Here is a 13,681-nt window from a genome sequence, read left to right as displayed (position 1 = left end):
CACTTGCAGGACACCTGCAGGGCTTGGCTGACTGTGATGGGACAGTGACAGTGGCAGAGCCCCCTGCTGAGGTTCTTGACAGGTTTCCTCACTGAATTCTCAAGGCACCTAGGAAGAAGGCATCATTATTCTCATTTCACCCACGAGAAAACTGAGCTCAGAGGTTAAAAAAAGCTGGACTCTGGAGTTGTTAAGCCCAGCAGTTAAGATGCCTGGGTCCTATATCACAGTGCCTAGGGTTGAGTCCCAGTTCTGCCCCTGATTCCAGCTTCTTGCTAACATACAATGTGGGAGTCAGCCCATGATGGCTCAAGTAACTGGGGTCCTGTCAACCACATGAAAGACCTGGATTGCATTCCCAGATTTCAGCTTTAGCCCAGCCCCAATTGTCACGGGCATCTGGGAGAGTGAATCAGTGGATGGGAACCCTCTCTTTGTCTCTCTGTGCCTTGAGATAAATAAATACCAATACCAAATACCAAATACCAATTAAAACCAAACCAAAACAAATCCAGGCCTGGATTATCCAAGTAGCAAAGGACAGACCGCAGTGGGATTCGACCCCCTGGATCTTTCACCCTGAGCAGCTCATCTGCTGGGCTCTGAGCTTATGACAAACTATCGATCCTCATCACCAGAGGCAATGATTGCCAGCTCCACTTCATGAAGAGGAAGTGAACTACGAGAAGTTAATTGATCGGTCTGAGGTCACACAGCAAGGAAAATATGGAGCAGTGACCAATTCCAGGTCTGCCTGTAGTTAAAGCCCGTACTGCTCACACTATACCACGCGCTTAAAGGAACAGGCTTCCTCCAGTTCTCTTTCCCACAGGGCAAACTCCCCATTCCCTTCTCCATTCCTCTTGCGACATGCTTCCTGTGAGAGCCACTTGAACAAACATTCCCCCTCCTGGCTGCCCTTCTCTGGACACGACTGTAAAAAGACCTTTTGCAACCTGATGCCCAGCCCTGGACACACCATTCTAGAAGTCTGTGCCCAGCACAGATGGCAGAATGCCTCTCGCCTGCACCGAGTCCTCTAACCCCCTTGGGTGTCTGTGTTTGTCTAATAGCACGCGATTACATCACAGGTTGACCTCTCTAGCTTTACGTACGTCTATAATTTTTTCCCCTAATTAAATGATCAGTCCCCTGAGTGCTGAAATCATGTGTCATACCTGGGACTTAGGTGTTAGTGAATAGGTAGGTTATTTGGAACTGAGGTCACATTTTCCCATAGAAACAAGTTATTTTAAAACCAAGTAGTTTTCTCGGCTAGCCCTAAAGACCAGTTTGGTTAAAGGCCAAGTGTTCAAGTGAGGAGGGGTCCACAGGGCTCAGGAAAGACAAGCAAAAGACCTCTCCTCTTTTCAAGAGGAAGAACAGGAGCCAGGTAACACTCTGAGATGGATATGACATCAATGGCTGCTTCTCACACCCCGGTGACAATTTCCAGTGCCTCACAAACTCCAGGGTGCTTAAGTCATACCCCAGGCATCATCCTGAACCTGGGGGTCAGCTCCCCGACACTGTGCTCACCATGATGTGAATAAAGCTTCCATCAGATCCTCAAGAGATAGGGGCCTGGAGGGCTTAGCACAGCAGCTAGGAACTTGTCCGTCTTGCCTCCTCAAAGTGTTGAGTTAAAGTGTGTTCTAATCTTTATCTTCCACCACCAACAAGCACGGGCATTCTTCCCATGAGGCTGATTTCGGCTGAGTGGGAGTAGAAAAGCGAGCTTTTGAACTAGTTCAGACTGAACTGTGGATGGATAATGGCCTTGTTACAAGCATTTGGTTCACAGGGATTGAGTGACTCACAATGGATATCTGATTAGCGGCATTTCAGACACTGCGGGGAAATCCGAGGGAGAAGTAGGGGGTCAGATATCCTGGAACGAGATGGGTCAGTCTCCCTAAGCCATTTTCTTGCTTTTGAGGGGTTCACACTTTCCTTCACAGATTTCCTGAAAGCTTTGAGGTTTTTCTCAGTGTTTTCCAAGGAAGAGCAGAAGTGGGGGCTCCTGGGGTGTGGCTGGAGGCATTTGTGGCAGTGACTGTGCCCGTGTCAGGACAAGGTACCTTCACACCGGTTGTTGTAATCCATCCTCACAGCAGCCCTCCGAGCTGGATATAGCGAACCCATTCTACAGCAGAGGAAACTGAGGCCCACTGAGGGCTTTACCCCAGGTCCTATAGCAAGGTGGAGGGGACAGTGGAATTCAAACCCGGGTCCTCTCACCAGCTGCATGTCCCTGCCATAGCCTGCATTGTTTCTGTTGTCAGGAAGTGTGCCATTTCTGAGGAAGGTGTGCAGGTGGAGTCTGGAAATGGGTCTTTTTTCTTCTTTCCTTTCTCTTTTTTCAAAACTCCATTTAGAATTTTTTTTATCTGATATACAGAAATTGTACATCAGTCTGGGGTACCACGTGATGTCTGATATAGGGACCCATATGTCATGTTCAAATCTGTCAGTAGCCTTTGACAGGGAAAGAACTATATAATTTCTTTAAGACAGAACCCAAGGCTGGCACAGGGGAGGTGGCCAGGCACGCAGAGACTGTGGAGTAGCTGAAGGCAACACCACGGTGCAGAGGCAACTGCCTGGCCTCCACTCTCATATGCCCTCCTTGGCTGGGAGCCCCGTGCAGGGCACAGGCTGTACCTGGGTGTGCAGCAGATCCGTTTCCCCCAGCGGGAGTGAGCCCAGCATGTGAGGCTCTTGGGCTGTTAGGGAGGAGGCAGAGAGGGAGGACTGGGAATCTGATGAGGACTCTCTAAGATACTGAGGGGCTCGGAACCGTGTGGAGTACACGAATGCTCACAGCAGCATCATTCCTGAGCCGAACAGTAGGAGTAGCTCCCCCGTCCATCAGCTGATGATTGGAGAAGCCACTGCAGTACATCCACGCAATGGAATAGTATTCAGCCATGAGATGGAATGAAGTACTGATTAACGCTAAAATGTGGATGACCCTTGAAGACATGATGTCAGGTGAGAGAAGCCAGACAGACACAAGGGACCACGCATTCACGTGAACAGTCTGGAACCGGCAAATCCCTGGAGACAGAATGTGCGTGATTGGAGGCTGGGGACTGATGGCGAATGGGCATGGGATTTCTCTTGGGAGTAATGAAACTGCTCTAGCATCAGATGGTGGTGATGACTGCACAACATTGTCAATATACTGAAACCCACTGAGTTGTACAGCTTAAAAGGGTGAATTTTATGGTATGTGAATTATGTTTCAATTTAAAAAGTCATAGAGTGAAAGCCCCTGGTGTCTTCCGTGTGCTCAGCTTCTGTGACGGCAGCAGAGTATATAAGAGGGCCTGGAGCTCTGCGAGGCTGGGTGGCTGGGGTCAGGGATGGCAGAGAGCAGGGAACAGCTGGGCCTGGCCTTGGTGTCACACTGGGCTGATGAGGGAGATGGACGAAGAAGAGGGTGGGGGCAGAGGTCCCAACACTGTGTCACTGTGAAGATCTGAAAGCTGGGCGGGTGGTCTACAAATCCTATACCTCTCCCAGATGGGGCACTGCCGCAGGTGGAAGCTCTCCTCTGCTGTCCCTGAACTTCGCATGGGAGCTCAGGGATGTTTGTGGTTTCCTGGGTCCATGTAGAGGCAGAAGGGCTCAGTGGATAAAATATAAGAGCCAGGGCCAGTGCTGTGGCGTGCCTGAGGCACTGGCATCCCATAAGGGTGCTGGTTCGAGTCCTGGCTCCTCCACTTCCAATCCAGCGCTCTGCTATGGCCTGGGAAAGCAGTAGAAGATGGCCCAAGTCCTTGGGCCCCTGCATCCGAGGAAGACCTGGAAGAAGCTCCTGGCTCCTGGCTTCGGATTGGCTCAGTGCCCACCATCGCGGCCACCTGGGGAGTGAACCAGCAGATGGAAGACTTCTCTCTCTCTCTGCCTCTGCTGCTCTGCAACTCTTTCAAATAAATAAATAAATCTTAAAAAAAAAAAAAAAAAAGAGCCTTGAGTCACACAGATCTGGGTTCAAATCCCAGGTGGCCTTCTTATCTGTGTGAAATGTGCTGCTCTCTTTGAGTCTCACTTGGTAGCTGGTGAAATGAGGGTACCAGTAGAGTCTACCTCCCAGGGTGCTTGGGTGGATCAACGAGATGAAGCTGTCACATGCTCAGCACAGAGTCTGGCACACTGCCCTGGTGAATGCACAAGTGGCTCCCTGGGTAGCTGCAGGGCCTGTGGGGCTGGTGTCTTCTCCAGGACCTTCTCGCACCCAGAGAAGAATCTGCAAAGTTGCTCACAAGCTTGGGGCGCAGCAGCCTGGAGAACCATCACGTTTTGGGGGTAGAAATGAACAGAATCACTTGGCTGGTTCGGGTGACTCTGAGACCCAGAGCTCGGGGGATGGGAGTGGAAGCTGGGAAGAACAGCAGCACCCCCACCTCCGTTCAGTGCATCTCCACCCTCAGCAGGGAGGAGCCTCTGCCAGGTTTTCCATGTGATCTGGGCTTGCCATGGAATGACTGCTTCCAGCAGGAGGTTAGCCTCTTGCAGCCAAAATGCAATAGCAAGAAAATGTCACTGGATTCTTCAGGGACTCGGAAGCAAGCAGCTAATGGACGAAACCATCCCAACTGCACTGCAGCCTAACAGCAAAAAGGATCTGGGATTTAACCTCTGTCTCAGGAGCTTTCTATCATCTGCACACATTTCTGCAGCTGCTAATGCCACAGAACAGTAGAAATGACAAGAGGCCTCTGATACAGGACAAAAGGAATCAAAGAATCGTAACTTGTGCCTGAGAGGAAGAAGACAGCAGGAAAACCAGTACTGACTACAGGAGTGCTCAGAACCGGTCTCCGTTTAGCCAAGTTTGCAGATTTTACCAATTTCTTTTTTGCAAACCAGAACTGCCATCCATCAGACCCTGGGTGCTTGAGATGAAGGGGCTGCTTTGTGGAGTGTTCATCAGCCAAGGTGCCTGGGTGTCAGAAAGTCAGCAGTGTTTGTATTTGGAATGGTTTATGCCACTTACTTATATTATTGTAATTATGTAATTTAATGAACTATTCTGCAAACCAACGAAATGTGAGTGCAAAAAGAAAGAGTTAATGTTGCTAAGAAGACTTGATAGAAAGCTGTGGAAAGACTTAAGGCTCAAATTTGCTTAAAAATGCTGAATAGATCAAGAAAAACAAATGTAAAATATTGGAATACATAATAAAAACCCAGAAAGGTTCTGTCACCAGATTAGCTTCCAAATGTCAAAGTTCTTATTCCATTTTAAGTGTTGTAGACTTTATATTGTAGGAGAGGGTTATGCAAGTAAAATGACAAACTGTAATCAGAAAAAGACCTCGGCCCTGCATCAAAGATTAGGAGACGAATATACAAGGGTATTTCAAAAAGTCTGTGGAGTAGTGGAATTAAAAGACAAGCTTATTTAGGGCCAGCATTGTGGCACAGTGGGTTAAGTCGCCATTTGTGATGCTGGCCTCCCATATCGGGGTGCTGGATTGGAGTCCTGCCTATGCTGCTTCCAATCCAGCTCCCTGATGGTGAACCTGGAAAAGCAGAAGATGGCCCAAGTCCTTGGGCACCTGTGACCCATATGGGAGATCTGGATGGATTTCCTGGGTCCTGTCTTTAGCCTGGTCCAGCCCTGCATATTACAGCCACCTGGAGAGTGAATCAGCAGATAGAAACTCTCGCTCTGTCTCTCCCTCTTTCTCTGTCATTCTGCCTTCAAATACTTTTTTTTAAGAGATAATTTTCTTTTTCGTTCATTCTTTTTTTTTTTCTTAGATTTTATTTATTTATTTGAGAGGCAGAGTTACAGATAGAGAGGGAGAAATAGTGAGAAAGGTCTTCCATTTACTGGTTCACTCTCCAAATGGCTGCAATGTCCGGAGATGGACTGATCCAAAGTCAGGAGCCAGGAGCTTCCTCTGGGTCTCCCACGTGGGTGCAGGGACAAAAGCATCTGGGCCACCTTCCATGGCTTTCCCAGGCCATAGCAGAGAGCTGGATCAGAAGAGGAGTAGCTGGGAGATGAACTGGCACCCATATGGAATGTGGGGGCCCCAGGCGGAGGCTTAGCCTACTACACCACAGCGCCAGGCACCTGTCTTTCAAATAAGTAAATAAATCTTTAAGAAATATAAGTTGGGCCGGCGCCGCAGCTCACTAGGCTAATCCTCCGCCTTGCGGCGCTGGCACACCCGGTTCTAGTCCCGGTCGGGGTGCCGGATTCTGTCCCAGTTGCCCCTCTTCCAGGCCAGCTCTCTGCTGTGGCCAGGGAGTGCAGTGGAGGATGGCCCAAGTGCTTGGGCCCTGCACCCCATGGGAGATCAGGAGAAGTGCCTGGCTCCTGCCATCGGATCAGCGCGGTGCGCTGGCCGCAGCAGCCACTGGAGTTTGGTGAACCAACGGCAAAGGAAGACCTTTCTCTCTCTCTCTCTCTCTCTCTCTGTCCACTCTGCCTGTCAAAAAAAAATAAATAAAAATTAAAAAAAATATATATAAGTTTACTTTGGTGCAAAAGTTTTTCAAATTCATGTCGTTTTTTGATAATATACACTTGCCAGGAAGTTTTAGAAAATTCTTCATTTCTATAAATCTTTTGAACTAATATAAAATGTATCTTTTGAATGGCTCTTCCTTTTCTTAAAGTTTATTTATTTTAATTTATTTGAAAGGCAGAGTGACACATGGAAAAATGAAAGAGAGAGAGAGAGTGATAGAGAGACTTTCCATCCACAGATTCACTCAGAAAATGTCCATAACAGCCAGGGCTGGCCCAGGCTAAAGCCAGAAGCCAGGATCTCCATCTGGATCTCCTGTGTGGGCTACAGGGACCCAAGTACTTGGGACATCATTAGGGTGCATGGTAGCAGGAAGCTGAATCAGGGGCAGAGGCAGGACTTGATCCCAGGCACCCCAAGTGGTGGCTTAACCCACTGCACCATAATATCCGCCTTCATTGTTCTCTCTTTATTTTTTAAATCAATTTTCCAATTAACCAATAAAGGAATTGTTGTCCCACTTGCACTGGATAGGGGGACACCAAGGGTATACAGAGGTCCATCTTTCAGGCCTTCTCTACCCTTCTTCCCTAACATTGAACAGCTACTGTCTCCACGTACGGTGCTGCCGCAGGGTTATTTCTCAAGGACTGCATCTCAGGGATGTTCCTCAGAGCAACAGTGACAGCAAGGAGAGTGACTTAGAACCATCAAATAAGTTCCAGAGAAACTTCAAACCTTACCCTTTTGTGAATTCACAGTACCATCTAGCACACTCGGAAGAAAGAAATAGGCTAAACTCTTATAGCCCAGATATGCAGAGACTTGGTTTACTGTTGGAACCCCTTTCTACAGCAAGCCCTAGTAAACAGTATAAAGGTACATGTTTTGGCATTCAGTGCTGTAAGAGCCACAGCAGAAGTATAATGTATGGTCCTTGTTCTTGAGACATTACAATAGCATCAGAGCTATGAGACCCAGGGATTTCACATTCATATGGACCAACAGAATGGGTAAGCAGTAGCATTAGCTAGTAAGCTGTCAGGTCAAACCACAGACAGAGCAGCAGGCATTACAGGTCAAAAACAGACCAGCCATCTGCCTCAAACTTTGGGTTTCAGCCTCAAAAACTGGTTCTTGGTCTACTGTTCTAGAAAATTCAATGAGAATTTATCGAAGTGCTAACTCTGCCCCAGGTTCGGTTCTTTATATATGTTCTCTAATTTTCACAACCACGGGAAGTAAGTATTATCTTCTTCTTCAAAGAAACAGCATCACAGTGATGACGCAGGGAGCCTCGATCCATACCCTGATCCGTCTGCCTGCAAAATCTGCATCTTTCCACAGCACCCAGTCACCAAAGCCTCTTTCCTGAAGCCGGGATGGGGAGGCCTCCATGTGTGCCTGGGGAACCGGGCTGCTTGGGGGTTAGTCCCAGGCTGAGTGGCCCAGCCCTGGTATGCAGAGGATTGCCATGGTCTGCTTTTTCCCCCAGAGTGGACTGAATTTCTCCTCCTTCTCTTCCTCCCTTTCAAGCCAGAAGCTCTGAACTCTAACTTTGGAGGCGGAGTGGCCACTTCTTTCTCATCTTTTGAGACGGCTGTGATGAAGGCATGCCCTGGGGACTCTGCCCGCGGGAGGTGCCATGTCCCTAGCAGCTGAGGGTGTCCCGAGCTAGAGGAGAGCAGGGGTGCGTGGACAAGGGCAGGCTGAAAGCTCCCACTCCTGCAGTTCAACCAATCCCCTGCACAGTCCCAGGCCTGTCCTGCAGAACCAACCTCATCCCTACTTCCTGTCTCTTCTTCACCCCTCTATCCCTCTGCCTTCTTGTGTCCCAGTGGGCCATGGTGTGGAGAAAAAAGACCTGAACTACAGAGGAAGGTCTCAAGGAAGGGGCCAAAAGGGCAGGACATGAACTGAAGTCCATTGAGAGATGAGGCACAGCCAGGAGGGACTGCACTGGGTCAGTCTCCAGTTCGGGCTGAAGACTTAGCTCTTGGGTGAGCTGCAGGTGGGCAGTGGGAGGCGGCTGAGATGGGCACCATGAGGTGGAGTGACAGGAGTCAGTGAGGGGGTGCTGGCCTGCACCCTCCTTTCTCTCCTATACTTGCCTTGTGTCCTCTCCAGTAGTGGGGCTGGAGGTGTGTTCACATCAGCCTTCAGAATGCATGGGGGTGTGAGGCGTGGGAGTGTCTTAGGCATTCCATGCTGCCATCATAGAACACTCGACGCTGGGGACTCTTAAGAAAAGGGGTCCATTTAGCTCACAGTTCTAGAGGTTCAAGAGCATGGGGTCAGCTTCTGTGTGGGTTCTTGAGAGGGTATCGTGGCAGATGGTATACTGATGTACTACTGATGGTGGGAGGGCGTGAGGAAGGCAAGCGAGACAGCAGGGACGGGTCAAGCTCACTCTCTTCTGATGACCTGCTCCTCTGGGAACTAACCCACTCCTGGGAGACCCAACCACCTGGCTGACTCCAAGAGACCAATGCTAATCCCTTCCTAAGGACTGTCATGACTCAGCCCCCTCCCATTGGGCCCCACCTCTTAGAGGCCCCCCCACCTTTCAAAACCATTATATAGTGAATTAAGCCTCACCATGGGTGATGTCGGGGTAAGCTAATTCAGACCTCAGCAGGGAGGAAAGAGAACAGTATTTATGCAGCACCTCTGTGCGCCAGGTCTTTGCAACTATTTCTTCGGTGGGGTCAGCTGACAGGGTCAGAGGTGAAGCCTGCATGTGAAACCAGGCCTGGCTGCCTCAGAAGCCCACCAGCTCACTACCACACCTTTGCTCCCACAGTGGTGTCTATCCCGGCACACCCCTGCCGCCCTGATCTTGGCTTTGACAGCTCAGCCCACAAGACTGATTCCTCCCCGAGGAGGGCCTGGCAGCTGTGGTGTGGATGCCGGGCTCAGGAGACCACAGAATCCATTTGATCCTCATTGGCTGTTGGACGATTTGGAAAACCAGGACAAGCAGGAGACCTGGGCATCCCCCCAGAAATTCTGGCCTGGACTTGTCCCTGTTCCCCGGCTTCATTACCCAGGCTCTACCCCCTGCACTCACCTAGCTCTCGACCTTCCAGCTCTTTCTATCCAATTTTTCTTCCTGATTTGGAAACTCTAGGTCTCCCAACCAGACAGTGCTTTCAAAGTGATCTACAGCAAAGCACTGGGGCAGCCCACGCTCCCAGAATCAGGTAGAAGCTGGTGGGGAGAGCACGGCTCTAGCCTCAGAGCAGTCCTCCCCACCCTGCCTACTGGACACTCAGGCCAAGGCCTCCGAGGCAGAGTCCCTAGGACTACAGTGCATCTCCAGAGGCCTAGTCTCCACGGCTTCCGGTCACTCTCCCATGTCACATAAAGGACTGTTGGGCTGATTAATTAATTTGCATGCTTCATTTTATTTCTCTCTAAAGAAAGATTTTCCCTTGCCCTTGGTTCTTGTTCTTGGGCCAGTGTGTCTACTGTCCCTTTGTATTTGTCCTGTAGCTGTGTACGCATGAGCTACCTACCTGTCAGGTCAAGAGCGTGCTGGCTTCTGGAAGCCTTTTCTTGTGGTCACTGAATCTACCTCCCCTCCCAGGACACACACACACACACACACACACACACACACTCAGCTCAGACAAAGCCTCTCTATTTATTGCCAAAGACCTTGAAACTGTTGCTAGGGCATTACCATTCTGAAGTCATTCCTAATATTCAACCCAAAGCTTGCCTTTTGCAACTAACACTGCACACAAATGGATAACTACCATGATGTTATGCACATACAGTAGGTGCCGTATGAACACTCTGGTTAAATCCAAGGTATTGTGACATTTTACAAAGTATCAACTGAAAGTGGTCAACTCTACACCACAGAGCTGAGCCAGTGACATGAGAAAGTCACCGCTCCCCTACCCTGGAGCCCCGAGCCAGCAGGAAATGGGCACACACTTCGTGCTTCCTCAGTGGGTTAAGATTCCAGAGTCCTGGCAGAGAATTAACCCATTCCTTCCATAGGGAAAGTGTGGCATGTACCACATCGTATTATCACCCAGTGTAAACGATTTTGTCCCCATTACTTCTTCCATTTTCACACTTTTCGGAGGCAGCAGCAAACACTAGAGAAACCCTGGCCTCTGGTATTGTCCCTATCAGAAAGCTCTTGCCCTGGAGACACAGCAGAGCCCAGCACCCCATGCTGTGGCTCCACACCCCAGGATACACACACTCACCATGAGATGCTGGAAGAGCCAAGAACGCATTATATTGGTGGCGTGCTTGGGCAAGACTCCTCGTTTGTTCTTGGACTTCTTATCCTCATTGTCCAGGAGGGAGGTGAGGTCAAGGTTAACCTTCAGGGCACGTGGAGAAAGAATCAGCATCAGCAGCCTGAGGCAGCAGCTAGGGACCCGTTGCCATGGTGATGGCAGATGCTAGCCACCCACCTCCTTCCCAACCCAATCGTAGGGCCCTGGGGAGGTCACCTTTCCCTCTCATCTCATACCAGCCCCTTAGAGAATGGAGATGAGCCTTGGGGTGAAAGAAGGGGAGGAGGAGGAGGAAGAGGAGGGGAGGGAGAAGAGGAGACAAGAGAGGAGGTAGAGGAAACAGAGACATGCAAACAGTGCAGAAGATAGAAACGTGCCCTGTACCAGCTAATAGGTATTAGCATTTCTGTGGTACTCCATGGTTTACAAAGCAATCTCCTAGCCATTGCCATAGGTAACTTTCACAGCAGCCCCGTGGGTTGGTGGGGCTGGGTGTAGTGAGTGTTCATCTCCCTTGTATGGATAAGAACTCTGGGGTCTGGAGAGGTTAGCTGACTTATCCAAGACCACAGGGTTAATGTCAGATGCCAGGCCTCCGACTTTGGGCCTCTCCCCTCTTCCTTTGTGTGTGCGCTCTGCACCACTGAGGAAGGGTGCTGGGGTGGGGTCCAGGCCTAGGAAGTGCAGGAGCCTCTGAGGGGAACCCCAGGAGGCAACACATTCCTGGAGCTGGCAAAACCTTCCCAAGACCCCACTCCCTATCTGTCTGGCAGGAGTAACAATACCTCTTAGAGGGCTCATGAGGATTGGATGAGTTACTTGGGTAGCGCGCCTGGCAGGTAAGAAGCTTCTGCAGTTACCCTCCCTGTACCCATGCACACGTGTGCAGACCACACACACTCACCTGCGTGTTCTGGAGCTGGATGGCTCCCTGGGGGATTGCTTGGGTGACCACCTGACCCTGGGAGGTTACCATGGTAACCGGTTGGTATAAGGCTCCACCTGAGGAGACAACCAGCTTTTGGGTCCCCTGCCATGGGCGGGAGGAGTGAGGGCAAGCAGGGTCCCCGATTTCCTTGGCACTTGCACGTGGAGACCCTCTCTCAGGAGCCCGGGGGCATCCAGGTGTGTTCCTTCCGCTTGTAGGGGTGGGCAGGGAGGGGGAGCAGAGTCTGGTGGGACGTGTTTCTGGGAAGGGACCATAGCTTTGCTTGGTCCTTGGGGACTCATGAGAATTCAACCCGACTTTGTTCTAAACCATCACAATCGGGTCTTGGTGTGAACCACACACACTTACAGAATGTTTTAGTCAAGAACCTGAGTGGGGGAGCCCCCTCCCCTGACAGAAACACCCCCTCCCATCCCTGGCATCCCCCCAGGGTCACCCTTTTTCCACCAGGGTGCTCCCCACAGTCCCCAGCATCCGTTCTCTGCACCGACCTGACACGACTTGTGAGTTGACGGTTGTCATGGCGATGTTGCCCTGCTGGAGCGCTGAGGCTGGGACCACAATCCCTTGGGGGTTATTGGAGACTCCAGACATGGAATTGGGGGAATTCTGCAGGAGGTCCTGGTAGTAAGGGAGGTGTGATTTGTGACAATGTCCCTGAGAGCTTCACGGCTTCAGCCCCAAAGTCCTCCTCTCCCCTGTCCCCTTCCTGCCTTCCCTCCTCCCTCCTCTCTGCTCCTTCCCAGATCCAAATCCAGAACGCAGTTCTCATGGCTTCCTAGAAACAGTGAATGAGAAAGCTCAATGCATTCCCCAAATCCAAAAACCAACACTTGGCATCCATTCAAGTAGCTCATTCTCCTGCAAACCCGAGACATATTAACCATAGCAGGTGGTGCCTACCTTGGCTACACTTTGGAATCGCCAGTGGCGGTGCCTGGCTTTCAACCCCAGGCATTCTAATTCAATTGGTCAGGGCTGTGTCCTGGGCTTTGGAGGGTTCAAAGCTCCCTCAGGTGCTTCTAATATGCAGCCAGGGTTGAGAACCTTGTTCCAGGTGGCCAGGACCCACTCATCCCTCAGACTCCGGTCTCCAGATGTTTCCCTGCACCCAGCCCTGTGCCTGTCTTCTTCATGTACCTCTATCACAGTGCTTACTACATTCAGGTCAAAATATTTGCTAAATAAATAAATAAATACAGCTGGGCTAGCCTCTGCACGGCCTGTCTTCTCAGACCGTATTTTTATAAATGGTTATTTTCATCTACTTGAAAGGCAGAGAGAGAGAGAGAGAGAGAGAGAGAGAGAGAATAAGAACCTTCCAGCCACCTCAAATGTCCACAACAGCCGAAGTTGGGCCAGGTCAAAGTCAGGAGCCAGGAACTCCAGCTGGGTGTCCCATGTGGGCAGCACTGGCTCAAGTGCTTGAGTCATCACCTGCTGCCTCCCAGGATGCACTAACAGAAATCTGGGTTGGAAGCAGAGGAGCTGGGACTCGAACTGGCATTCTGATTTGGGACACGGGCTTTGCAAGAGGCTGCTTAACCTGCTGGTCCACAATGCGCGATTCCTCTCACCCCCAGAGCGTATGAGTCTCAACCTTGATTACCTCCAGAGGCTCCCAGCACAGAATTCCCCTGGATACAGACTCCTTGGCCCCACCTTCTCAACCAGGAAATGACCCTTGCAGTTCGTCTCTCCAGTAGGCAGTGCAGTGAAGAAGACACGTTTTCTGGCCCCTTGCTCCCTCCATCACTACCATTTCATAGCTGGTAAGAAGTCACGGACTTCCAGCACCAGGGAAGGAAGCTTGGCTGCCGGCCTCCAAGGAGGAACGAGCGCTCCCTCTCTCCAGGCAACCTTTGCTGGGAGATGAGAGGTCAGTGTCCCCAGATTTAAAGCAAGCAAGACGGGCAACCAAAGAGGTGTAGAGGAAGCAGCCTCTGGGGTCCTGGGAGACCTGCCTGGGCCTCTTG

At 50.6% G+C, this 13,681-nt stretch overlaps 1 protein-coding gene across 5 annotated transcripts in view; it reads right to left on the bottom strand.

Annotated features, from left to right (window-relative positions):
* Positions 1-13,681, bottom strand: part of PKNOX2 (PBX/knotted 1 homeobox 2) — a 274,750-nt gene that overhangs the window by 11,397 nt on the left and 249,672 nt on the right. For 4 of the 5 annotated variants that reach the window (XM_008259803.4, XM_002708693.5, XM_051848258.2 and 1 more), the window contains 3 exons: positions 12,197-12,326; positions 11,661-11,758; positions 10,721-10,840 (listed from right to left, as the gene is read on the bottom strand). The exons of the other annotated variant lie outside the window; for it this stretch is intronic. In XM_008259803.4, coding sequence (XP_008258025.1) covers positions 10,721-10,840; positions 11,661-11,758; positions 12,197-12,326 — 348 coding nt within the window. The remainder of the gene's footprint in view (positions 1-10,720; positions 10,841-11,660; positions 11,759-12,196; positions 12,327-13,681) is intronic. 5 annotated transcript variants of the gene reach the window in all.

The sequence above is a fragment of the Oryctolagus cuniculus genome, chromosome 1 (assembly GCF_964237555.1).
Source record: "Oryctolagus cuniculus chromosome 1, mOryCun1.1, whole genome shotgun sequence".
Lineage (NCBI taxonomy): Eukaryota > Metazoa > Chordata > Mammalia > Lagomorpha > Leporidae > Oryctolagus > Oryctolagus cuniculus.
The sequence above is the reverse complement of the archived record's forward strand: the minus strand, read 5'-3'. Positions and strand labels throughout refer to the sequence as shown.